General features: G+C 42.0%; 1 protein-coding gene across 6 annotated transcripts in view; it reads right to left on the reverse strand.

Annotated features, from left to right (window-relative positions):
- Positions 1-18,636, reverse strand: part of gcna (germ cell nuclear acidic peptidase) — a 37,126-nt gene extending 18,490 nt beyond the window's left edge. For 2 of the 6 annotated variants that reach the window (XM_020534139.2, XM_048605394.1), the window contains exons 1-6: positions 17,985-18,095; positions 17,777-17,883; positions 11,809-12,079; positions 9,568-9,649; positions 7,733-7,782; positions 3,294-3,363 (exon numbers count right to left, since the gene is read on the reverse strand). In XM_020534139.2, coding sequence (XP_020389728.2) covers positions 3,294-3,363; positions 7,733-7,782; positions 9,568-9,649; positions 11,809-12,079; positions 17,777-17,883; positions 17,985-18,039 — 635 coding nt within the window. In that variant the 5' untranslated portion in view covers positions 18,040-18,095. The other 4 variants (XM_020534154.2, XM_048605392.1, XM_048605393.1 and 1 more) reach the window with 4 other exon arrangements.
- Positions 18,637-26,097: the final 7,461 nt, after the last annotated feature.

Genomic DNA, 26,097 nt, shown 5'->3' on the forward strand with positions numbered 1-26,097 from the left:
CCAGCTCTACACCTTGTTATATCAGGGAATAAGTTGACTTGGATTTTGAAAGATCTGGAGATGCAGGGAATTTCACATTCCCAGCAGTGGGTTTAATTGGTTGAAGGTATAGGAGTTCATCAGATATCCAGCAAAAGTGATGTGAGCAATCAATCACATTGAAAAATTGCAAACCAGGCAGGCTGACACAAACTCAAAATTTGAACAGTTAACTGTCAGTTAGCATTAATGGCCATATTTGCCATGGCAACACCTCAACTAAAGTTCACCTGCCAAGTGATCAGCACACTCCTTTCATACAATGTAAATGTAGGTTTTTCTCTTAAATTGGTACTCTCGTAAAATGTCCTGATGAGTGCATGAAGAAAAGCTGCAACAAAATGGGTCTTCTTTTAGAAAAACTTGAGTCCAGTACACTCAATAATATTGAGACAACAATATTTTATGATTAAAAAGAATGGAAGTACACCAAAACATGGCATCATATAAGTTTAAGCAAAAATGACATGGATGCTAGAAATCTGAAATAAGACGAGAAAGCAAATCAGAACACTAAGTTTGGCAACAACCATGGCAAGAGAAACAGAGTTAATGTTTCCAGTTGAAGACTGTTTATTACAATTGCTTGAAGGACAATTTTAGCAGACGTATGAGACACATGCCAAGACAGATATAAAGTACAGAATTAGGATAGAAAAGGTAAAATGGCAACGCTGATGAAAGGTCATTGCCCTATTTTCTCTCCATACATGCTACCTGAACTGCTAAGTATCACTCATATTTTCTGGATTTAGATCAATAATTTAACTTTTGCTCCCATCAGTTCCTGATGTAGAGTAATAGTCATAGACTAATACAGCATGGAAACAGGCCCTTCAGCCCAAACTGGTCCATGCTGACCATGGTGCCCGCTCAGCTAGTTCCAATTGCCTGCATTTAGTCTATATCCCGCTAAACCCTTCCCTTCTATGTACCTATCCAATTTTTTTTTTTTTTTTAAATGTTGCTACTGTATCTGCCTCAACCTCTTTCTCTGGCAGACCATTCCATATATGCAACACTCTGCAGAAGAAGTTGCCCCTCAGGTTCTTAAAATCTAGCCCCTCTCACCGTAAACCTATGCCCTCTAATTTTCGATCCCCCATTCCTGGGAAAAAGACTATATGCATTCATCCTATCTATGCCCCCCACGATTTTATACACCTCAATAAGGTCACCCCTCATTTTCTTACATTCCAAGGAATAAAGTCCTATCCTGGCCAGCCTCTCCCAACACCTCAGGCCTACTAGTTCTGGAAACATCCTCATAAATCTTCGTTGCACACTTTCCAGTTTAACTAAGTCATCCTGTCATAGGAAAGACAAAAACTGTACACAATAGTCCAAGTGCAGCCTCACCAAAAACTTATACAACTGTAACATAACATCCCAACTCGTATACTCAATGCCTCGATTCCTGAAGGCCAGGTTCTGAATATCTTTGTCACCACCCTGTCCACCTGTGACACCGCTTTCAATGAACTATGTACTTAGACTCCTAGGCGCCGCTGTTCCACAACACTCCTCAGGACCTTACCATTTACTGTATAAAGCCTACCTTGGTTTGACTTTCCAAAATGCAACACCTCACACTTATCCGTATTGAATTGAATTTGCAAATCCTCAGCCCACTTCCCCATCTGATCAAGATCCCACTGTAATTTTTGATAACCTTCTTCGCTGTCAACAACACCTCTTAATTTTGTATCATCCGCAAACTTAATAATCATGTCTTGTATATTCACATACAGATCATTTATGTAAATAACAAATAACAAAGGTACCAGCACCGATCCCTGTGGCACACGACTAGTCACAGGCTTCCAGGCCAAGAAACAACCTACAATCATCACCCTCTGCTTCCTACCATCAAGTCAATTTTGAATCCAGTTAGCTAGCTTTCCCTGCATCCTATGCATGACTAGCCTGCCCTGTAGGACTTTGTCAAAGGCCTTACTAAAAATCCATAAAGACAACATCCATCGCCCAACCCTCATCCATCCTCTTGGTTACCTCTTCAAAAAACTCTAAAAAATTTGTGAGACATGACTTCCTGCGCACAAATCGATGCTGACTATCACTAATCAGACCTTGACTATCCAAATGTTAGTTGATCCTGTCCCTCAGTATCCTCTCCAATAACTTACCTACCACTGATGTCAGGCTCACTGGACTGTAGTTCCCTGGCTTATCTTTACGACCTTTCTTAAACAATGGAACAACATTAGCCACCTTCTAGTCTTCACCGTGGTTAAAAATGTAGCAAAAATCTCTGCAAGGGCCTCTACAATTTCTTCCCGAGCCTCCCATAACATCCGAGGATGGACTTGATCAGACCCAGGTGATTTATCCACCTTAATGCGCTTTAAGACTGCAAACACCTCCTCTCTGGTAATGTGAATGCAGTCCAAAATATCCCCACTTGTTTCCCTTATTTCCTTAGCATCCATGATTCTCTCCTCAGTAAACACTCAGTAAATCTCCCCCATCTCCTGTGGCTCCACACATAGACAGCCAAACTGATCTTTAAGGGGACCTATTTTCTCCCTAGCCACCCTTTTACTCTTATATAGCTTTAAAACCTCTTGGGATTATCTTCAACCTTATCTCATATCCTCTTTTTGCTCTTCTGATGTCCCTCGAGTGTGCTCCTATACTTTCTTATAGTCATCTAGGAATTCACTTCAGCCCGATAGCTTAAACCCAATGTACGCCGCCTTCTTTTTCCTGACCAGTGCCTCAATATCCCTCGTCAGCCAGGGATCCCTAAATCTGCCAGCTTTCCCCTTCACCCTAACAGAGATGCACTGCCCCTGGACTCTTGATATCACACTTTTAAAAGCTTCCCATTTCCAGTCATACTGTATTCAGTACTTGCCTTCAAATCTAAAAATCCAATAACTTGTGGACTTAATCTATTGAAAAGCTTTCCATTAAAATTATTTCAATGAAATAGGAATTAGTGGAACCATAATTGTGATATACAAGAAAGAGCAAATAAATGTGAGTATTGTCTACATCATCCAGTAAGCTGTAAAAGTCACTGAAATCGGTGCTGATCAGTTTACTGGATCAAATTGCATTTTTCCTGTTTGTGCTAATGGAAAGAATCAAGGAATGTGCAACATATATATGAGCTAATAGAAATTTGATTCTATGAATTAAAACTGTCTCTAGGCTGATCATGATGGACATTCTATACAATGACTTGATGAGGAATTTTCATTTAACTAAACATTCAGCCACTTACTGACCTGTTATCATTTTCCCTCCAAGCTCTGCACCTTTCTGGTTGCATTTTTGGTGTCTTTACTCGTGCTAGAACTGATGGAGAAAAAAAATCATGCCCATATTAACATGCAAAACCAATTTCAACATTAGTCTAAAAGGCAATTCTTATCAATGGTATCTGCCTTCAGCATTCTGCAAATCCTTGCTGAAGCTACAACAGGCATACTGACACCTCCATACATAGCTCAAAGAATAAACAAATAATGACCAATGCTGAAAAAACAGATAAACAATCCACCTCAGAGTGGACTATTATGGGGTATAGCCAGAGCTCCTCTGCTCCACCTGTTCTTTTTCTTATTCTCCTTTCTTTCCAAACTTCTAACTTTAAAACTTACTCAGAGAGGAATGAAGAAGGAGACTCCTGGACTGGAAGTCATCGCAGACCAAGCCGGTCTGGTGGAAGGCAAGTCCCAGAGGGGAGTGCCAGACCAGGCCAGCGCAGGAGGCAGGTCCCATACTGAGGCAGGTGCTGGGAGGTGAGTCCTGGACACAAGTCTCAACAAGAGGCCATCACGGGGAGGCAAGTCCCAGTCTGGAGATGGCCGTGGAGAGGTGAGGCCCTTACAGAGTGGAGGTGAAGCCTCAAGTTTGGAAGCACGGCGTGGTCTGGAGACTCGGCTCAGGTGCGGTCTGGAGGCTAGGTACTGGCACAGACTCGGGTGAAATGGGCTGTAACTCAAGTACTTTTTCCCCCCCCCCCCGCTTTTTCTTTCTTATGCTGGACTTTTCTTTATTATCCTTTCAATTTTGTATCCAAACTTAAGTATCTGTACCTAGGTATCTTGTACCTAAGATGGCACCATAAGCAGCGATGTTACAAACTTTTCACTGCAGTCATTCGAGTGCACAAGACAATAAAGCTAATTCTAATACGAAAGAAATTAAAAACTAAAATAAGCATGAAAATTTTGTGACAACACATGTAATTATAGCACTTATAATCTATTTATGAAATGCAAATACTGTTATATCACTTCAAATTGATGGAAATTTTAGACTATACAAGAAATTGGAACAGAATAGATCACATGGATCTTCAAACCTGCAACATCATTCAATATAATTGTGGTTGATCCTGGGCAATAATCCCACCTTCCTGCCCACTCCCCAGGTCCCTGGATTCCCGGAGATGCCAAAAATCTGTCAACTCTAAAATTACCTTAAATTGGAACATTCACAACCCTCAAGTAGAGAACCGCAAATAATACATAACCCCTCAAGTCTCATAACTTCTCATTTCCATCCGATAAGATTGGTCCTGATCTTGTGCTTTTGTGTTTTAGATTCTATCTTATCATGGTGTTTAATGGAACAAAACTGAGGGACTTTAAGTTTACTGGAGTTCAAATAAAGGGGCAGCACAGTGGCTCAGTGGTTAGCACTGTTGCTTCATAGCACCAAGGACCTGGGTTTGACATTAGCCTCGGGCGACTGTCTACGTGGAGTTTGCACGTTCTCCGTGGGTTTCCTCCGAGTGCTCCGGTTTCCTCCCACAGTTCAAAGATGTGCAGGCGAGGTGAATTGGCCATGCTAAATTGCCCATAGTGTTCAGGGATGTGTAGATTAGGTGGGTTATAGGGGGATGAGTCTGGGTGGGATACTCGGAGGGTCAGTGTGGGCTTGTTGGGCTGAAGGGCCTGTTTCTGTAGGGATTCTATGAGTAGAGGAAAGTTTACTCTGTATTTTAACCCCTTGTTGTCCTTATCCCAAGTGTATTTGGTAGGGACGGTGCCAAAGGAACTTCATTTTCAGTTCAGAGAAGTACAGGAAACTTCACTCTATTTCGATCCCTTGTCGTTCCAATCCCAGAAGTATCTGATGCGGACTGACGAGGGTGAACACATCTTTATTTTTTTAAAAGAGTCAAAGGAATTTTATTTTGAGTTACAAAGAGTTGAGGAAACTGCTTTTCTTTTTAAAAAGTGTAGAGAGCTAACAGAGTGCTGTCCCTAACTCATGAGGGTCTAATGGGGACAGTGTTGAGGGGACTTGAAGAACCATTTCACCTTGATGGAAGAATGAACGACTGGGGCATAGATTAAAGGCAAGGTGCAGAAGGTTTAGAGATGCAGACAAAAACATTTTCACCCATAGGGTGGTGGGAATCTGGAACTCACTGCCTGTAACAGTGGCTGAGGCAGAAATCCTCATAATGTTCAAGTAGTATTTAGAAGTGCACTTGTGATGCCAAGGCATACAGTGCTATGGGCCAAGGGCTGGAAAATGAGATTAGAATTGTTTGGCCGTTGTTTTCAACTGACATGGACAGGGTGGGTCAAAGGGCTTTTTTCTGTGCTGTAGGTCTCTAGGACTCTAAATTACAGAAAGATACACAGGAGGATTGGTTAGCAATTCAGATTCTACAGACTCTGGATTCCTGCAAATTGGAGAATAGCTAATGTAACACCTCTATTTACAGAGGTAGGTGGAGAGAATAATAGCCCAGTTGGCCCAACAATGGTAATATGGAAACTGCTATAGTTCATTATAAAAGATTTAATAGCAGTGCACTTGGAAAACAGTAGCTGTATCGGACAGAGTCAGCACACCTTTACAAAAGGGAAGTTATGCTTGACAAATCTTTTAGAATTCTTTGAGGATGTAACTTGTAGAGTTGACCTGGGGAGCCAGTGGATATGTTTCAGAAAGTCTTCAGAAAGTCCAAAGTCCCACAGAAGAAAATAATGTATAAAATTAAAGTGCATGGGACTAGTGTATGGAAATGGATAGAAAAATGGTTGGTAGATGGGAAACAAAGACTAGGAATAAATGTTTTCTCTTCCCTGAATGGCAGTCATTGACTATTGGGGTATTTCAGAGATCTGTGTAGGAAACTCAGCTATTCACAATACAAGGTAATTATTTAGATGAGGGAGCTACATGTACTATCTTCAAATGTTCAGATGACACAAAGCTGGGTAGAAAGATGAGCTGTGAGGAGGAAGCAGACATGCTTCAATGTGATTTGGACAAACTGAGCAAGTGGGTAAATGTATGGCAAGTGAAGCATAATGTGGATAAATGTGAGGTTATCCACTTTGTTAGCAAAATCAGGAAGGCAGATTATTATTTGAATGGAAACAGAGAATGTTCAACGAGACCTGAGAAACCTTGTACACTAGTCACCGAAGGTAAACATACAGGCGCAGCAGGCAGTAAAGGCAGCAAATGGAATTCTGGCCTTTATAGCTGCAGGAGTTGAATACAGGAGCTGGGGTTGTCTTTCTGCAATTATACAGGGGCTTGGTGAGATCATACTTAGAATACTGTGCACAGTTTTTAATCTCCTTATCTAAGAAAGATGTTCTTGCTAAAGGAAAAGTACAGCAGCTGTTTACCAGACTGATTCCTGGGATTGTGTGACCAATACAGAAGGAAAGATGAAGATCGAATTAAACTTGAGTTCAGAAGAATGCAGGTAAGGGGATGTTATCATAGAAACCTATAAAATTCAACAGGACCAGGCAGGGTAGATGCAGGAATTGTATTCCCAATCACAGAAACCTCTTATGACCGAGATAAAGAAAACTTTCTTCACTCAGTGAATGGTGAGCCTGTAGAATTTGCTAGCTCAGAAAACAATCCTCGGCCAAAACATACGATTTTAAGAGGAGTTGGATATAGCACATGGGGCAAAGGGATCAAAGGCGATGGAGGTAAAGCTCAATTTTGTATTGGATGATTAGCAATGATCATAATGAATGATGAAGCAGGCATGAAAGGCCAAATTGCCTACTCCTGGTCCTATTTTCCATGTTTCTACAAATTTATGAAGCCAGACCAGAATAACTGAAAACCTGTTCTGGTCAATTTGACTCATGGCACAGGGGATCCAATTCAGACACAACGCTGGACCTTCAAATCCCAATGATGCAGATCCTTTCCTCATCCGGTGCCCCATCCCAAACCTATTGAATCCAAATCCACTTCTCTATTCCATCCACTCCCTCAGGCTGCTAAACCCTGACTCCACTGTTCCATCATTCATCTTTCCCACTCCGTGCTCCTCTCTAGTCCCACAGCTATCAAGACCACACCCCACCATGAGGAGGAAGCACCAGACAGGTGACTCATGAGCAAAGCGCTGTGCAGGTTGCACAAGGGTGCAACATCTTCCAGCAATGAAGCTTCTCCTGGCCCAATTCACAGCAATACAGCCCTGATTCGGAACTGCTCAGTATACAGTGCATATTGGCAGACCTACCCCTTCATTATGGTGTTCTTGACGTTGGGTTAAAGGTATTTTGTTGAAGCTGTTTTATACTGTGCAAAAAAATTATCATGCAGTTATCTTGATGTATTCAATGCAACTACAGGGTGATAAAGTTTCAATCTCTGAAGTTGACTTTGCTGAAGTCAAAAGTATAGCTGACAAACACACATTTAAGATGGTACTCACACTTTTCATAATCTTCATCACCACTGGAATCTGTGCTTGGTTCAGATGATCTGATACACACAAAACATGAACAATACTTATCATAACAATGACTCCCATTTGTAGAACTACATTACACACAGACTGCCTTTCAGAACAGATTATAAGCGAAGGCCTCTCCTGCCCTTTCAGCTGGTAGCAATGATCCTGTCAGACTACTTTAAATAGCAGAATGTTTAGATTTGCCTGGTGCTGTTCGTACGTCCTCCTGCACTCTCCATCGAATCAGGTTTGATCACCTGGCTTTATGGTCATAGTTGAATGGGGGACATGCACCGCCAGGAGATTGCAGATTGTTAAGATAACTGGTCGGCATAGGCCAGTTGGACCGAAAGGTCTGTTTTCATGCTGTACACATTTATGACTCCAAGTCATCCCCATTAACCTGATCAATTGTACGTCAAGTAAACAGCAAATGAAAACAGATCTGGTTGTTATTGCATTGCAGTTTCAGAGACCTGCAGTGCAAAATGGCTGCCCTATCTCAGACAATACAATGTTGATTTTACTTCAAAAAGTACATAATTGGCTCAAATGCATAGAGATGTATTTTGATCACGAAACAAACCGTATAAACAGTGATAGTTATTTTTAAAATAATCTTTACCATTGAAATAATCATTTATTAACCTCCATTTCCAACATCTTCATCAATTTCTCTTTTTAAAAGCTTTTTTATACTAGCTCAAGGTATGTGGGCAATACTGGCTAGGTGAGCATTTGTTGCCCATTTGCAATTGCCCTGGAGAAACTGGTTGTAGCTGCTTTCATGAACCACTGCACTCCTTGGGGTCCAGAGACAACCACAGTGCTATTACAGAGTGTTCCAGGATCTTGATCATACAACAGAGAAGGAACATGAAAATATTCCAAGACAGGAGCATATGACTCAATGGGAAACTTTCAGGTGTGGGTGTTTCCATGCACTTGCTATTCATCCTTCTCAGTGGTAGAGGTTCCAATTTAGAAAACAGTGTCATAGGAGACTTGGTGAATTACTATAATGCATCTTGCAGGTGGTATACACTGCTGCTATTGTGTATCACTGAATAAGGAACTGAATATTCAAGGTGGTAGATAGAGTGTCAATCAAGGATATTTGGTCCTGAATACTGTGAAGCTTCTTTAGTGTTATTAGAGCCACAATTATCTAGGCAAGTGAAGAGTATTCTATCACACTATAGACGCAAGTTAATGATGGACAGGTAGTGGAGAGACAGGTGAGAGTTATTAATCACAGAACTCCAAGCAGCGTGTATATAGCCGGTTCAGTTCAGTTTCTGTTCAATGGTACCCTCCAATATATTGATAGCTGATATTATGGATTCTACTTGCACCACTGTTTAGTCAGTTAAAATGTGGAATCATCTGCTTTATACCTTTAAATTTGTATGCTATGGTTACTATATCAGTGACTTGTTGAAATACTCTTACCTTATTTTATTAAATTCTTCATAATTTTGAGCATAAACATCAGATCTTCTTTAAAACTTTCTCTATTCTAACAAAGAGCTAAGTTTCTTTGCAAAAGCTGTCACAACTAAAAACTCTAATCCAGACACATGAATTTCTTCTACATACGATATATCGAACTTGAAATTCAAAAATCAATTGAGTACATACTGGAGTGCTGGCATAGTCTTAGACAGGTTAAAAATCAGTGCATATGAAAAATGGGTAATGCATCTGGCTTAATGATCTGTACAGTATGGAAAAATCTCTCTGGATGACGTCAATCAGGATTTATTGAAACAAGAAACTGTGACATCCCTACAGTATTTCAACTATGCCCACACCTTATATTCCTGGTCTTTGAGGTCCTTCCTGCTTTAAAGTCCGAGTTTAATGCCCTCTTCCGGATGAGATCAGAGAGTGAGCCTGTAAAAAGAGGGTGAACATCTTGAATTAGAAACTTAAAACAATGTTAAACTGAAACAAACATACCCAGAAACACTCCCTTAAATATACAGTGCATCTCACTGAAACAGTCTACTGAACTGTCTGCCAGATCCACACAAATTTAAACAGTCGTGGAAGTTGGTTTTCAATTTATGCATTTTGGTTGGTGTGCATGAAAGAGAAACAAGGGCGTAAAAAGAACATTTTGACACCTGCAGGTTGTATGTATAATTCAAGATGAGTTGATGCAGTGTACAACTCAAATAAGGCAACTATTTTGAGAGAACAAAATCTACAGAAACAAAAAACATAAAGATTAAATGATATAGGAGCAGAATTAAGTCATTCTGCCCAGAGTTTGCTTCACCATTCGATCATAGCTGATATGTTCCTCAAAGCCCCCATTCTCTTGCTTTCTCCTCGTAAGTAATGATTCCCTTGCTAAACAATAACCTGTCCGTCTTAAATGCACTCAATGACTTGTCCTCCACAGCCTTCTGTGGCAATGAGTTCAAGAGATTCACCACGATCTGGCTGAAGAAATTCTTCCCCATCTCAGTTCTAAATGGTCATCTCTTTACTCTGAAGTCAGGTCCTGGTCTCTCCTGCCAGGGGAAACATCTTCTCCACATTCACTCTTTCAGATCCCCACAACCCCACTATCCTTTTAAACTTATTGAGTACAGACTCGGAGTCCTCATCCACTCCTCATATGACAAGCCATTCATCCCCAGGATCATTCTTGTAAACCTCCTGTAGACCCCCACCAGCACCAGCACATACTTCCTTAGATACGAGGCCCAAAGCTACTCTCAATATTTCACTGTGGTCTGATCAGAATCTCATACAGCATTAGCAGTATATCCTTGCTCTTGCATTCTAGTCCTTTTGAAATGAATGCTAACATTGCATTTGCCTTCCTAACTGCAAACTGAATCTGCATGTTAACCTTAAGGAGTCCTCATTCAGGATTCTAAATCCCTTTGTGCTTCATATTTCCAAAGCCTTTCACCATTTAGAAAATAGTCTACATCTCTATTATTCATACCAAAGTGCACAATCTCATACATTGCAAAATTGTATTCCACTTCTACCACTTCTTTGCTCACTCTCCAAACCTGTCCAAGTCCTTTGCAGCCTACTCACCTCTTCAACACTACCTGTCCCTCCACCTACCTTAGTGTCATCTACAAACTTAGCAACAATACCCTCAGTTCCTTCAGCCAGATTGTGAATAGTTGTGGCCCCATCATTGATCCCTGTGGAACTCCACACTAGTCATCAGAAGCTATTCTGAAAAGGACCCAATTATCTCCGCTCTCTGCCTTCCTCCACTCAGCCAATTCTCAATCCATGCCAGTGCCTTAGTGCCATGGGATCTTATCTTGTTTAACGGCTTCTGGTGCGGCACCTCGTCAAAGCCTACTGGAAATTCCTCAAAGAATTCTAACAGTCTTGTCAGGCATGATCTGCCCTTGACAAAGCCATGCTGACTCAGCCATATTTTACCATGCACTTCCAAGTAGCCCACAATCTCAGCCTTAATGAATGAACTCTAAAATCTTGCCAATGACCAAAGTCAGGCTATCCAGCCTATAATTTTCCGCCTGCTGCCTCCCTTCTTAAACAGGCCTGCTACATTAGTCATTTCTCAGTCCTCTGGGACCGTCCCTGACTCCAGTTATCCCTGAAAGATCACCACCAATGCCTCCACAATCTCCTTCAGAACGCTGGGGTGTAGTCCATCCGGCCTGGGTGATTTATTCACCTTCAGAACCTTAAGCTTCTCCAGCACCTTCTCTATAGTGATGGCCACTACACCCACCTCTGCGTCTGTTGAAGTTCTGGTATGTTACTGGTGTCTTCCACCACGAAGACTAACGCAAAATACCTTATTCTAGTTATTGATTATTTCACCAAGTTTCCAACCTTCAAAATAGATAAAGATCGTAAAGCGTATCTGTGGCAGATACCTTAAGTTCCATATTCATTTTGTTCAATGCATATCAAATAATTTGTGATAAATGGCTGCCAAACACGGACAGACTTTTCAGGGTTGTGTGTGCCAAATACAGTAATCTTAATACTGGCAACATAATTAAAGCAAAAAGTAGCATTGAAATACAACTGCTGCTTACAGGTCTCAAAATCATTGTCACTGGAGTCCGAGATTACTATGGTTCCATGACGGCTCTGTAGCTTCTCACATACTTTCTTTGTCAGTGCACGATCTTGCCAGCTTTCCAGAGTAATCTCTGGCCGTGATTTGGCCTCGTCCTCAGAACTGGACAATAACAGCTTGCATACACATGAATCATCGGTATTTGGACTCTCCCCCAATTCTGACTCCAGATTCATTGCGGTATCTTTACAATTACTTTGCAAGGAATTTGTGATTCTTTCTTGAAGCTGAAAAATAGCAAAACAATGCAGAACTGACATTTTCTGGAATGACAAGGTTAAAATACAATGTCAGAGGCTCAGGGGTGACCCTACAGAAATGTATAAGATCACAAGGGGCATGGATAGGGTGAATAGCCAAGGTCTCTTCCCCAGGATAGGGGAGTCCAAACCTAGAGGCCATGAGTTTAGGGTGAGAGAGAAAAGACTTAAAAGGGACCTAAGGGGCAACTTTTTCACACAGAAGGTGGTGCATGTATGGAAATGAGCTGCCAGGGGAAGTGGTGGAGGCTGGAACAACATTTAAGAGGCATCTTGATGGGTACATGAATAGGAAGGACGAAGAGCGATATGGGCCAAATGCTATCAAATGGGAATAGATTAATTTAGGATATCTGGTCAACATGCACGGGTTGGACTGAAGGGTCTGTTTCCATGCTGTACAGCTCTATGACTCCAAGTACACAAAACAGTATAGAACAAAGTTCCAGTGATAAAATTATGGAAATATCTAAAGCTATGTCAGCTCCCATTGAATACATTTCCTCATGGTAATGGCTGCATGAGTCTGTATATGTGGTCACAAAGTGAGACATGTATCTTGACATTAATGCATAACAATTGTCAAACTTAGGTATAGGAGTTATCAGCTTGCACTGATCTAATGAATCTACGACACTATAAAATGATAAGTGAGAGACATAGAAACCCAGAGGAAGAGTAGCCTGCTCTGCCATCCAATACACCATGTAGTTACTTGCAGTCCTGGGCAGAGCAGTTGTCATACCAGGCCGTTATGCACCCAGACAGTATGCTTTCAATTCTGCATCTGTAGAAGCTGGCGAGGGTCCTTACAGACATGCCAAACTTCCTGAGCCACCTGAGAAAGAGGCATTGTTGTGCCTTCTTGACTGTCACATCTAGGTGAGAAGTTCAGGACAAGTTATCGGTTATCATCACTACGAGAAGAGTGATACTCTCCACCCTCTCAACCTCAATTCCGTTGAGGTAGATGAGGGCGTGTTCTCCTCCTTTCTTTCTAAAGTCAATGATCAGTTCTTTAGTTTTGCTGACGTTGAGAGAGAGGTTGTTCTGATTGCACCATGTAACAAGCCCTCTATCTCCCTTCAGTATTTTGACTCATCATTGATAGATATCCGTCTTACTACAGTGGTGTCATCAGCAAACTTGTAGATGGCATTCGTTCGGAATTTAGCAACACAGTCATGTGTGTACAGGGAGTACAGTAGAGGGCTGAGGACGGATCCTTCGGCAGGGGCTCCAGTGTTGAGCATTATTGTGGAGCAGGTGCAGTTACCTATCTTCATTGATTGCAATCTGTGGGTCAGAAAGCCTAGGATTCAGTTGCAGAGGGCGGAGCTGTGGTCAAGGTCACGAAGTTTTGAGATCAGTCTGGTGAGGATAATGGTGTTGAAGGCAGAGCTGTAGCCAATGACCAGGAGTCTGATGTAGGTGTCCTTGTTGTCCAAATATTCCAGGGATAACTGCAGGGCGAGGGTTATGACCTCTGCTGTGGACCTGTTACATCAGTAGGCAAATTGTAGGGAATCGAGATGGGCTGAAAGACTGGAGTTGATGTGGGCCATGTCCAGCCTCTCAAAGCACTTCATGACTATTGAGGTCAGAGTCACTGGGCAGTAGTCATTAAGGCACATTGCACATGCTTTCTTAGGTATGGGGATAATAATGGTCTTCTTGAAACAGGTGGGGACTTCAGCTTGTAGGAGAGAGAGGTTGAAGACGTCGGTGAATAACTTTGCTAGTTGGTCTGCACAGGATTTGAGTGCTCGGCTGGGGACACCGTCTAGGCCCATCGCTTTCCTTGGGTCGACTCACAGGAAGACCAATCTGACGTCTGCAGCGGGACCAAGGGAACAGGTGTGTCGGGGGCTGCACCACTGGCATTCCGCTCAAACCGAGCAGAGAAAGCATTGAGGCGTCAAGGAAGGATGTGTCTTTGGCTGCTATCTTCCTCTGCTTCATTTTGTATCCTGTAACATCGTTTAAGCGTTGCCAATGGGCAACAGTAGTCTGTTTGGTAGGCTTGGACCTCTAACTTAGTCCCGTATTGCCACTTGGCATCCCTGCTGGCTTTGCAGAGGTCATACTGGATTTTCTGTATTCGTCTGGGTCATTCAACTCGAATGCTGCCCATCTGGCCTTCAGTAGGGAGTGGATTTCCTGGTTCATCCAAGGTTTACGGTGGGGGAGCACTGGGATTGACTTCTTTGGTACACAGTCCTCCACACATTTGCTAATTAATATATTCAGGCAAGAGGTAGCTGGTCACTTAACATTAACAAAATAAATTATGAGGAGGAATGACGAAAAGCTTGGTTTCAGTTGCCTACAAAATTATTGTGATAAAGGAGAGAAAGTTGAAGAGGATTAAGGAAGACATTAAGATATGAAGCTTAGACAGCTGAGAGCAGAATCATGTTGACGAGAAGAGAGAGTTGTTGAGAGTCCAGCAGAAAAAAAAAAGTTTAGATGTTGCAGAATTGGAAGAGATTACCAGGATAGGAAGAGGCAAGGTCATGAGGAATTTCAACACACATGGTTAAAATTTTAGAGCACTGAAAGTGGCCATTCAGTCCATTGCTGGCCAGCACAAACACAAAGTGCTACCCAATCAAATCTCATTTTACAGCTTCATCTATAGCAATGTAGGTTTATAGCACTTCAAGCACCCTTCCCAATCTTATGTGGAATTGGAGAGCGTATTTTTTCGTTTCTCCTACCTTCTAAGCAAATGACGCTAACAAACACTGGATGACAAAAAATTAATAATTTACCTCTAATCCTATCAATCTCTGGAAATTTATATTCCTGGTTACTGACCCCTCTTCCTACCAGGAACTGAATTTAAAATGCCTCCAATATTGTCTCAGCTTGAACACTTGCTTTCATGTTTATGATTAAATTGTTCAAGAGTTCTAAAGCATGCCGCAGCCTACCCAATCCTTCCTTATCACTGAAATTCTATTGTCCTGGCAACACTGACAAATCACCTCTCTACCTTATCTAGTGCAATTGCATACTCCCTATGATGCACTGACCAGACCTGTTCAGTGCTCCAACTATGGAGTAATGAGCATTTTACATAGCTCTAGTGTAACTTTCTGTTTTTACACTTAATGCCTCCGTTAAAAGGGGAATCCTATCTGAATTCTTAACACTTAGTCAGTCAATTAACAGATGGTGGAATTTGTATTTAATAAAATATCAGGAATTAAGTGTCTAATGATGACTGTGAATCCATTGTCAATTGTTGTAAAAACCCATCTGGTTTATTAATGTCCTTTAGCAAAGGAAACTGGCATCCTTACCTGGTCTGGCCTACATGTGACTCCAGACCCAAAGCAATGTGGGTGACTCTTAACTGCCCTCTGGGCAATTAGGGATGGGCAATAAATGCTGCCTAGCCAGCGATGCCCTCATCCCACGAATAAAAAAGAAATCTGTCGTACAGTCTTTAGGGACCTGTAAACATACATTTCCAAGTTCCTGCAACAAGCAGCTGATGTCACTATAATGCATTGCTCAGGACCTCCCATTACTTTCACTGCTCGCTAATCCTTTCAATGCTTAGGCAGCTGAGAGCAGTGAAGGGAGGCCTATAGCACAGAATTGAGCAGCAAAGAGAGGCTAACAACAGGAGTGACAAAAGGAGTGTGCCAGAAAAATAGTGTATGCTCTTTTCTCCGTTATATGTGCACAATCATTTGAATAGACAATTGGTTGGGACATTGTAGTATCAGTGCCCGCAATGATGCTGACAGCACCTATGGGAGAGTATCCTCTCCAGTTTGTAGCATACTGAGCCCTGCAGAACTCCACAAGAAACAGCCTTCCAGTTACAAAAAGCCAACTTTTTGCTTCCCCATCACCAAGCCAAATTAGAATCCAACTTGTCACTCTCTCTTCACTCTTATTTTCCAGACAAATCTGCCATCTGTGGTCTTGTAATAACATCCAAGTCAACTACATAGATGGTACCCTCATCCTTCTAAAAACAAAAATCAGCATTGGATATGTCCTTCACTTAAATCTATACTACCTGTCCTTGAGTAATTCATGTTTTTCTCCCTTGGATCACTTTATATCTGTAGTGTTAGGGGTCTGAGAGCCCATTTAGATAAAGGGCAAAGGCAAACAGTGTGGGAAAATATACAGCCTGGTTAAGAGTGGATGGTAGAGGATGGGAAAATTTTGTATAACACATTAGTAATGCTATGTGGAAATGACAAAAAAAAGTATTAAGAGTAGAAGTGTTAAGAGTATGCCGTCTTTTTTCATTACAATGCCCAAACTAAAAATTAAATGAGGTTCCCATGCACCACAGAACAGTTTCCTCCATTGTATTTGTTTCAAAAAGAGAATAAATGGGATGAGGGCACCACTGCCATGGCCTACATTGAGAACGCATCCGTAATTGCGCTCAAGTTTGTGATAAGCTGCCTTCTTGAACAGCTGCAGACCTTGCATTCTTCAGCACTGGAGGAAGAGCATTCCATTTGTCGTGTAATTTCCACACCTTTAAGTTTCGCAATCTACATTAGTTTTAAACTGGAAACAGAAACACAAGTCCTATGACACTTTCATCTTACTTTCTCCAGATACTTCCCTGACAGAACATGCAATTTCCACACAGACTGTCACTTCAGGGTGGAATCAAACCCAGCTGCCTGGCACCATGACACAGCAATGCTTACCTCTGAGCCACCTCCACATCATGGTCCACAGAGACATGATAAGCCAAAGGGCCTGTTTGTGTGCTGCACTGTTCTATATTAAAATGAAATAGTTGCCATCTGCTGTTCTAACAAATCATACAATGGTAATGTAATGGTTCACACAGCCCCAAAAGGATTTGTCACAGAAATCCGAAGGGTGGACCTGACTGCTATAACAAAGCCTATGGTGAACTTGAACACATAACAAAAGTTAATTTTTAAGAGGCAATGTTTCAACAAAGATTATACTTAGAAACATCTTAAAAAGCTGTTTGATCTGTCACCAATGAGTACTTCATCCTGTTCCAATACATTACACAGGGCCTTTCTCAACCAGCAAACTGCATAAGATATTTCAGAAAACAGACAGCATTAGAATATAAACAGGCTATTCAGTCCCTTAAGTCAGTTTGATAATGCAAATTAATTCCATTGATCCATTTTGGTTTCATATTTCTCAATATCCTAACCCCACAAAACTCTATCCCACTCGGTGTGAAATTTTCAATTGATCCCAAGCCCCAAGTTTTTTTCGGAGGTGAAAACAAGTTGAAAATTTGCCCCACCATTTATGAAAATGACCTTCTAATTTTAAAAATTCTTACGCTCTTCTAATCGCTTCACGGCTTTGTCCCAATTACCTCAACTTAGCACAGGAGCATACTTGCTTTATAACATTCCCATGACGCATCTCTGTACACGTTATTACATTAAAAAGATGCTCTCTTCTCGGGTCGGAGAAGCAGGACATTTCTAGCACCTCCTTTAGTTATCTTAAATGTCGTAACTGGAAAATCCTTGATTCCCTAAATGCAAGGACATACAGACTGACCCTTGAACTTCTCGTACGGTTTACAATATAAATATTTATTTCAGCTGCCGTACGTGTGGGATACAGAATTAATATCAAACATAATTCTGATATTCTTGTATAAAGGTTCATCTTTACCTGTGCTTCAATAGCATTCAAATCACCATATTCTGTCCAACCAAGTCGACCAGCTACGCGCTGAAACCGGCTGCGTGTTTCTTCATCCATACTAATCCAATAATCACCTGCAAAATACAAACCAGCCCATGTTAATACAAATGCTATGGTCATTTGAAATAAAAATGCAGATCACGAACATAAACATAAAATAATCAATCATTCTCACAGAATACCCAAGTTACTATCAGGAAAACTGACACAGGTGCATTCAAATGACTCATAGCTGTCAGTCGTTCAATATTGACATGCTAGATAGCTACGGCATTTGGGACTCCAAAACAAATGCTAAAAAAAACCATTCAATTCCTGAAGTCATCAGCAACATCACATTCTGGGAGGCAATAAACAGTTGGATCTGTAAACATCAAAAACTAGGTAGCTCTAAACTATTTGAAATAAACGGGAATACGAATGCATAACAGTGCAGGGTCTAGATTACTGGGGGATCAAATAGTATAAGAAAGAAACTGACGTCGCTCTCCACGGATTTCACGTAAATACCATCACAGCAAATAGTAGCCGATAGCAAACGATCGCAGAGCTCCGCCAAGTAGAGAGTCAGATACAACTCAATGGTGGTGACACAAAGCTAGAGGCCAAAAGCGGGACGATAAACTTGCTTCTGCCACCTACTAATCTTCACTGAACAGCCACCAGAGACTCTACGGTCCCAGCCTATCTCGCTCACCATTACCCGGAGGTCAAACGACTCACCAAGCGAGCTCTTGTTCCCTGCTCCCGAACTTTAACGGAACCTCCAAAGCATAAACTTCCTTCTCGGGGTTCGTGGGGGGAGGGGTGGAGCTACAAGGTCAAAGGTCAACATTTGAATTCTGGCGCCAGGCTGAGGCGCGGTGTTGGGGGAGGGGTGGTGTGACGGGTCTGCGCATGTCTCGCTTTTCACCCCGTCCCCTCCATCAACGTCAAATGGATGTTTTCAGCACTGTCGCTGAAAGCGGTGATGGTGATGGGCAATTTACGAAGGACTTTTTTAGAACTGAGGGAAAAAATGGTCCGGGGAGGGGGTGGAGTATCATCGGTAAGTCTCTGTATGATGATCGTTACTCACGTCTATGTGATGAACAGTTTAATGTAGAGGTAATGGGAAAGAGGTAATCGCAATCATTATTCATGTTCAGAACTGCTGTTTTTGCCAAGTTTAAAAATCTGTGTCTGAATTATTAAATTCACCACCTGTTTAACACCCTTTGACCGAAAGGTGAATTTCAGCTGGCTGGTTTATCGCATTGAGAACATTTGTTACATTACAAAGGACAACCTGATTAAATATGTAAATATCAAATCTATTTTTAGTCCTTTTATTGACAGTAATAATGTTACCTCGGTTGTTTTGCCAGGGAAATTATTATGCATGTCAATGGATAGTTTGTCGTAGAATCATACAGCACGGAAACAGACCCACTCGTCCGAGCCGAATAGGTTTGTGATCTATCTGAGTTTAAATTGCACTCACCCTGATTTAAATTGCTTTTGTGGACTCAAGGCACATTAAGACTACATGTAAAAGTGAAAGGGCCTCTGGGGTTGTATCCCTATCTCTGAGCTCAGAGGTCCATGTTCAAGTTGCACGTGCTCCAGAGCTATGGTATAAGCGTGGTCGCACAGGTCGGTTTTAAACATCTACAACGAAGTCTGAAGAAGGGCCCAGACCCGAAATGTCAGCTTTCCTGCTCCTCTGATGCTGCTTGGCCTGCTGTGTTCATCCAGCTCTACACCTTGTTATCTCTGGAATTAAATACAACTATCTATCCAATTGGTACACTTGTTGGAGCTTGAGGAATTTGTTCAGAGACATCTGTTCAAGCTTTGTGTTAGACCCAATTCCCATTACTTTTTTTAAATTCATTTGTGGGATGTGGGCATCACTGGCTGGCCAGCATTTATTGCCCATTCCTAGATGCATTGAGAAGGTTGTAGTGAGCTGCCTTCTTGAACCGGTACAGCCCACTTGCGGTGGGCTTACCCACAAGGCCATTAGGGAGGAAATTCCAGGATTTTGACACAGTGACAGTGACAGAACGCTGATATATTTCCAAGTCAGGATGTTGAGTGGCTTGAAAGGGAACTTGAAGGTGGTGTTCCCATATATCTGCTGCCGTTGCCTTCTAGATAGAAGTGCTCATGGGTTTGGAAGGTGTGGAGCTGGAGGAACACAGCAGGGCAGGCAGCATCAGAGGAGCAGGAAAGTTGATGTTTCCCGTCAGGACCCTTCTTCAGAAATGAGGAGGGAAGGGAGCTCAGAAATAAATAGAAAGAGGAGGGGTGGGGCTGGGGAAGGTAGGTGGGATGCACCAGGAAGGTGTACCCCTCCTCTATTTATTTCTGAGCTCCCTTCCCCCTCCCCATTTCTGGAGAAGGATCCCGAACCGAAACGTCAACTTTCCTGCTCCTCTGATGCTGCCTGCCTTGCCGTGTACCTCCAGCTCCACACTGTGTTATATCTGACTCCAGCATCTGCAGTTCTCGCTATCTATGGGTTTGGAAGGTGATGTTTGAGGATTTTGGTGAATTTCTGCAGTGCTGAACATTGCGCAATCATCGGCGAGCATGCCTGCTTCTGACCTTATGATGGAGGAAGGTCATTGATGAAGCACCTGAAGATGGTTGGGCCCAAGACACTACTGTAAGTAAATCCTGCAGAGATGTTTTGCAGCTGAGATGACGAATCTCCAACAACCACGACCATCTTCCTATGTGTCAAGTATGACTCTAACCAGTGGAGAGTTTGTCCCCGATACATATCAATTCCAGTTTTGCTAGGGCTCCTTGATGCCACGTTCAATCAAACGCAGCCTTGATGTCAAGGACTGACTCTCTCACATCACCTCATTATGGCACAGTGGTAGTGTACCCAGCTGTAGGGGATAGTGGGTGGGTTCAAGACCTACCTGCTCCAGAGATGTATCATAATATATAAATAAAGGTCAATTAAAATACATCAACACGTAGAATCAGAAGGGGTTGTTCTGGTGCAGTAGTGTCATAAAAATCCAAACAGGTTGCTTAAAAATATCTGTTAAGCCCACTTACTTCAGTTTATAGAGTACGGGACACAATCGCGGTTAAGTTCACGATCTTGATGCAGAGGTTTTAAGTAGAAAGGGTCTTGTGGCACAATAGTGGAATCCCTAACTCTGGGCCAGGAGAGGTAGGTTTAAGATCCACCTACTTCAGATAGCTACCATCTGTTTAAACAAACACGCACTACACACTGCTTAAATTCACGCATGTGCATTTTAATGAATCAAGGAGATACAGCCCAAGGGCGTTGAAGCAGTGGGGAAACGGAAAAGAGGCGAAGGCCTAATCTATCCCAACACCTTTGCAGACTTTGTGGGTCTGGAATTGGGTGCATGTGCTGTTGCGGTTAGAACCCAAAAAGACAGTGCGGGGCTGGCTGTAGTACAGTTGTCCCTTGTTCACCTGCAGAAGGTCCATATTTAAATCCAACCTTCCACCAGAGTTAAGCCCTCAAATTGGATCTTTAAAAATCTTTTAGTCTTAGTCTGGAATCAGAAGCTCTCGAGCAGCCACAAACAAGTCTGATTCAAAGTACAGTATATGGTCGAGCAACTGGATTTATATTAAAGGATCAATGCCTGACAAACAGAAATCACAAGCTTTCAAAGCACTGATCCTTCATCAGGTGAAGTGACTAACATAGAAACAAAGGTAGAAGTGAGGAAGGAGTTATTGCACGAGATGTTCCGATTACGATTGGGTCATTTCGAACATAAATAAATATGGATAGTCACCATGACATTTGGAAATAAAGCAGTTGACAAGCGGCGCATAAGTCAACTGCAGCCCAGTAAAGTTTACTATTAGTCACACACATTTGATTAGTACCAGAAGTGGGTCGAGGTTTTCCAAATTCTAAAGCTTCAGAGGTATGAAATATTATTTCAGCTACTTGGCATGTGAATTGCAAAAATAAAAACTCAGGACCAGCAGAAAGACAACTGGAGGTAAACAGAATAGAATAGAATATCCTTCATTGTCAGTTGTACAGGAGTACAGTGAAAGTTTTACAATGGCTGCCTTTTAACAGCACCATCTTAGGTACAAATCTCTCAGTTTTTAAAAAAGTGTCGTTATACAAAAGAGGATTAAAAGGAAAGCATAAGCATCACATACAGTGTCTGAGAATGAGTTAGCTATAACATTGTGAAAAGGATTTAAATTACAGTCCGGTAAACTGTTCCAAACAGTAGCAGCTCAGCACTCCCGCATCGCTCCAGCCTCCAGACTGCTCCTCACCGGCACTTTGCAGCAACAAGGGAAGTCGCGCTCTATCAGGATTCGCTTCACCTCGTGCCGCTCCGGGGCTCGAGATTCCCCTGCTGCCGACGCTCCGGGACTCAGCCCAGCCCATGCTTGTTCTGCTGCCGCTGCAGGACATGGCCTGCACACCAAGCTCCCACCGGTCTCCGATCGAGACTCGTTTCTTCAGGCAGGGATAGTTAAAAGTTTGGGTGGGAACAGAAAAAAAATACTACAAAGAAGAGAAAATAGAAAAAGGAAAAGGAACTGGCGAGCAGTGGAGTTCCAGCTGGAGTGTCTTAGACTACCAATCTTAGCAGTAATAAATCTTCTAGGGAAGAGTGGCAGCAGTGTAAGTCATCATTCCACACGAAGAGGAATACTCGTAACTGGAATGTGATTTGAAGGATACTAGATAAGTATATTTGGTAAGTATCCAACAAAAAGTATGTGTCAGGAAAAAAGTACTGCAGATACTGAAACTCAAGCATAAATAGAAAACGCTATAGTAATTTAGTATGTATGGCAGCATCAATGGAGAGAGAAAGCAGGGTTTAAAGATATCCTAATCAGACTCAATGTTAACCCTTCCTTCACAGGAGAAATATACCAATGTTTTGAATCTGACAAGATTTCTTCAAAACTTAGTCTCTCTCCCCACAGTTACTGTCAGAGCTGCTGAGGTTCTCTAGCAAGTTCCAGAAAAAAAAAGTTACTTAGGACCATTTTAAAGTGCAGTGTATGACTTCCTTCCAGATTATAATTTTTGTTATTTTAGGTATAACAGTAGTCTCTTGGAACTCACAACAACGATAACCATTCCTAACCAAAACAGAATTTGCTAGAAAAACTCAGCAAGTCTGGCAGCATCTGTGGAGAGAAAAGAGTTAAATGTTTCAGGAACAAAAACAAAGTTGCTGGAAAAGCTCAGCAGGTCTGGCAGCATCTGTGAAGGAAAAAAAGAGTTAACGTTTCGGGTCCGGTGACCCTTAGAACTGGTGGTGGCTGGGAAAACGTCAATTTATATGCAGAACATGGGGGCGGGGGGAGTAGGGAGTAAACGATAGGATGGAGCCCAGAGAGAGAGAAAGACAGTTGGACAGACAAAGGAATGGTTGTTAATGAGGACTGTTAGTGACTAATTGTGTAATGGCAGGCTATATGGGATATTGGACAGTTTAATGCCCTAAAATTATTGAACTCAATATTGAGTTGTGTTGAGCTTCTCGAACACTGCAGCAAGCCAGAGACAGAGATGTTGGCCAGGGAGCAGGGTGGTGCGTTGAAGTGGCAGGCAACACTTGGGGACCCTACAGCCCTCTGGCCTCAATATTGAGTTCAATAATTTTGTCTGTACAAAGAGTTTACAGGGGTTAGACTTATATCCAGTAAAGTTTGTCCGTTATTCATAATTGTTTTCCTGTACCTAGAATCTCTGGTGTAATAAATAGTAATTAACTACAGAAACCTGGTCTGTGTTCTGTCTAAAAGGACAGGTAAATTGGGGAATTGTGTATTTTTATTTTAAAAAAAAAATCAACTTGTGACAACTGAGAATAGCAGTGCCCTATTTCTAGCACACTACCCTAGTGAGGCATAGTAAGGCGCAAACTTGCGGAGCATTTGAACTATCTGATGAGCCTCCACTCCAGAGTTTTACACCCAAGTCTTTCATTCTCCTGATACTATTAAAGACAGCACACAGCAGGGACTGAAATTGAATCAGAGATAGTAGGAACTGCAGATGCTGGAGAATCCGAGACAACAAGGTGCAGGGCTGGATGAACACAGCAGGCCAAGCAGCATCACAGGAGCAGAAAGGCTGACGTTTCGGGCCTACGATGCTGCTTGGCCTGCTGTGTTCATCCAGCCTTGCACCTTGTTGTCACAGCAGGGACTGGTCTGTCACGTCCATCAACATGTTCTCTCATCACTTGGGTAAGCCAGGTTATAAACTCTCCCCATGGTGACCACCTCCTCCTCCTCCTCCCATCCCCAACATCCCAACAGCAACCAGAACACACATCAAACATCAAATCAACTCTCCCACCTCCCCGAAATCCCTTAACCTACATCTCACCATTGAACCTGAACAAAACCCTTCAGACAGCTGGCGTTGACAGTGAGCTACGCTGAAGTAGAATTTACTGCAGTAATATTTGGTAAATGCAGAGTCCACAATAATAACTGGATGCTTTTTGCAACCCATTATCATGTATTCCAGAGGTTAAACTAATTAGCCATTAGAACACTAATCAATCTAATACAAGTTCTACTTAATTGAAACATCAATTTTACTTTGACTCACATTCTGTATGATGAGTTTAATGATAGGCACAGCACCAGAACAAGTGCAACTTTCCTGTTATTGAGCCAAAGTCAAAATTTATTACAAGCTGCAAGTGTTGCCTAGACCTTTCATGTTATTTCCATTAGTTTTTAGACCACGATATGCTTTAAATTAACATTGAAAAGTATTAAAACAATAACCAGTAGTCATTAAAAATGTACGTTTTCAATTGTCTACTTAACCAGGCTGCAGACTTGGAGCAGTTGAGAGCCAGAGCCGAGCAGGCTGGAGGCCTGAAGCAGAGTGGAGACGGTCATTGGACTGGGGTCTGGCGTGGGTGGTCAGCAGCATGCGAAGGCAGTCAGGCCACATGGAAGCCCATGCGCTGAACTACTGTAATGTAATGTTTATCTGTAATTTGTTTATCTGACTGTAATGTTTATCCTTTTAACTGTCTTACTTCTAACCTATACTATGAATCACTAAGGTAATGCAACTTCTTTTCTTTTTGTATCTAAGATTTGTACCTAGGGACTTCGTACTTAAGATGGCACCATAAGAAGCGACATTGTAAACTTTTCACTGTACTTAGGTACTTGAGTACCTGTGGCAATAAAGGATATTCTATTCATCTAGCAGCTCTCACCAAGACACGAGTGTAAGGTTGCAGAATTGGTAGCTGAAGTTCATGTTACGGGCCAGATGAGACAACCACTCTCCACAGACAAAAAAAGAGGATCACAGAGATAGCTTAGACCCTAACTTTTAATTTAAAAAAAAAAGGCAAGTGTAAGGGGCTGTGTTCCAGATATAATTCAATTGGTCCACCATTAATCTTTAATCGCAGTGACTTATAACCAGTGCGGCAACACAGTGGCTCAGTAGTTAGCACTGTTGCCTCACAACTCCCAGGACCCCGGTTCAATCCCAGCCTTGGGCAACTACGTGTTGATTTTGCATGTTCTCCTCCCACAGGCCAAACATCTGCTAAATTGTCCATAGTGTCTAGGATGGGTCTAGCTGTAATGTTCCTCAGAGGGTTGGTGTGGACTCAATGCGCCAAATCATCTGCTTCCACACTGTAGGGATTCTATAATCATAAAGTGGTTAATGAGGCATACTTAGGGAATTCATTCTTTAATTAGACAAGAAATTAAATTCAAAAAAGTGAGGAGGTTATGCTGGTAATGCTACAACTTGATCATTGCATGTAGTTCTGATAACCACAACCTCTCAAGTGCAGAGGCAATTGACCAGGATGCTGTCTGTGCTGGAGGCTCTGAGCTGTGGAAAGGTTTGTGTTGTTTTCCTCGGAGCGGTGAAGATTACCGGATTCTGATAAAGATGTATAACATTGAAAGGCATAAATAGTGGATAAGAAGCAATACTGCCTCTAAGCTGTCCAGCTACTAGGAGGGTCTATACTTACCAATTGACATATAGACACTTTGACTTTCGATTACACAAGCCACTGCCATGCATGGACGTTGACATTCCATGCAGTGGCAAGAAAAATTAGAGGTAACAGAGGAAGCCATTTCTTCCATTAGAAGTGGAACCAATAATTGGGCAGCATAGATTTTAAGCCAAAAGGTACAAGGCTAAGAGGAACTTTTTTTTCACACTGAGTGTGTAAATGTTTAATCAATATTTAGAATTCACTTGTATTATCATAGCTGCCAGGGCTATTGGACAACAGCTATAA

This window comes from Rhincodon typus, chromosome 14 (genome assembly GCF_021869965.1).
Source record: "Rhincodon typus isolate 14 chromosome 14, sRhiTyp1.1, whole genome shotgun sequence".
Classification (NCBI taxonomy): Eukaryota; Metazoa; Chordata; class Chondrichthyes; order Orectolobiformes; family Rhincodontidae; genus Rhincodon; species Rhincodon typus.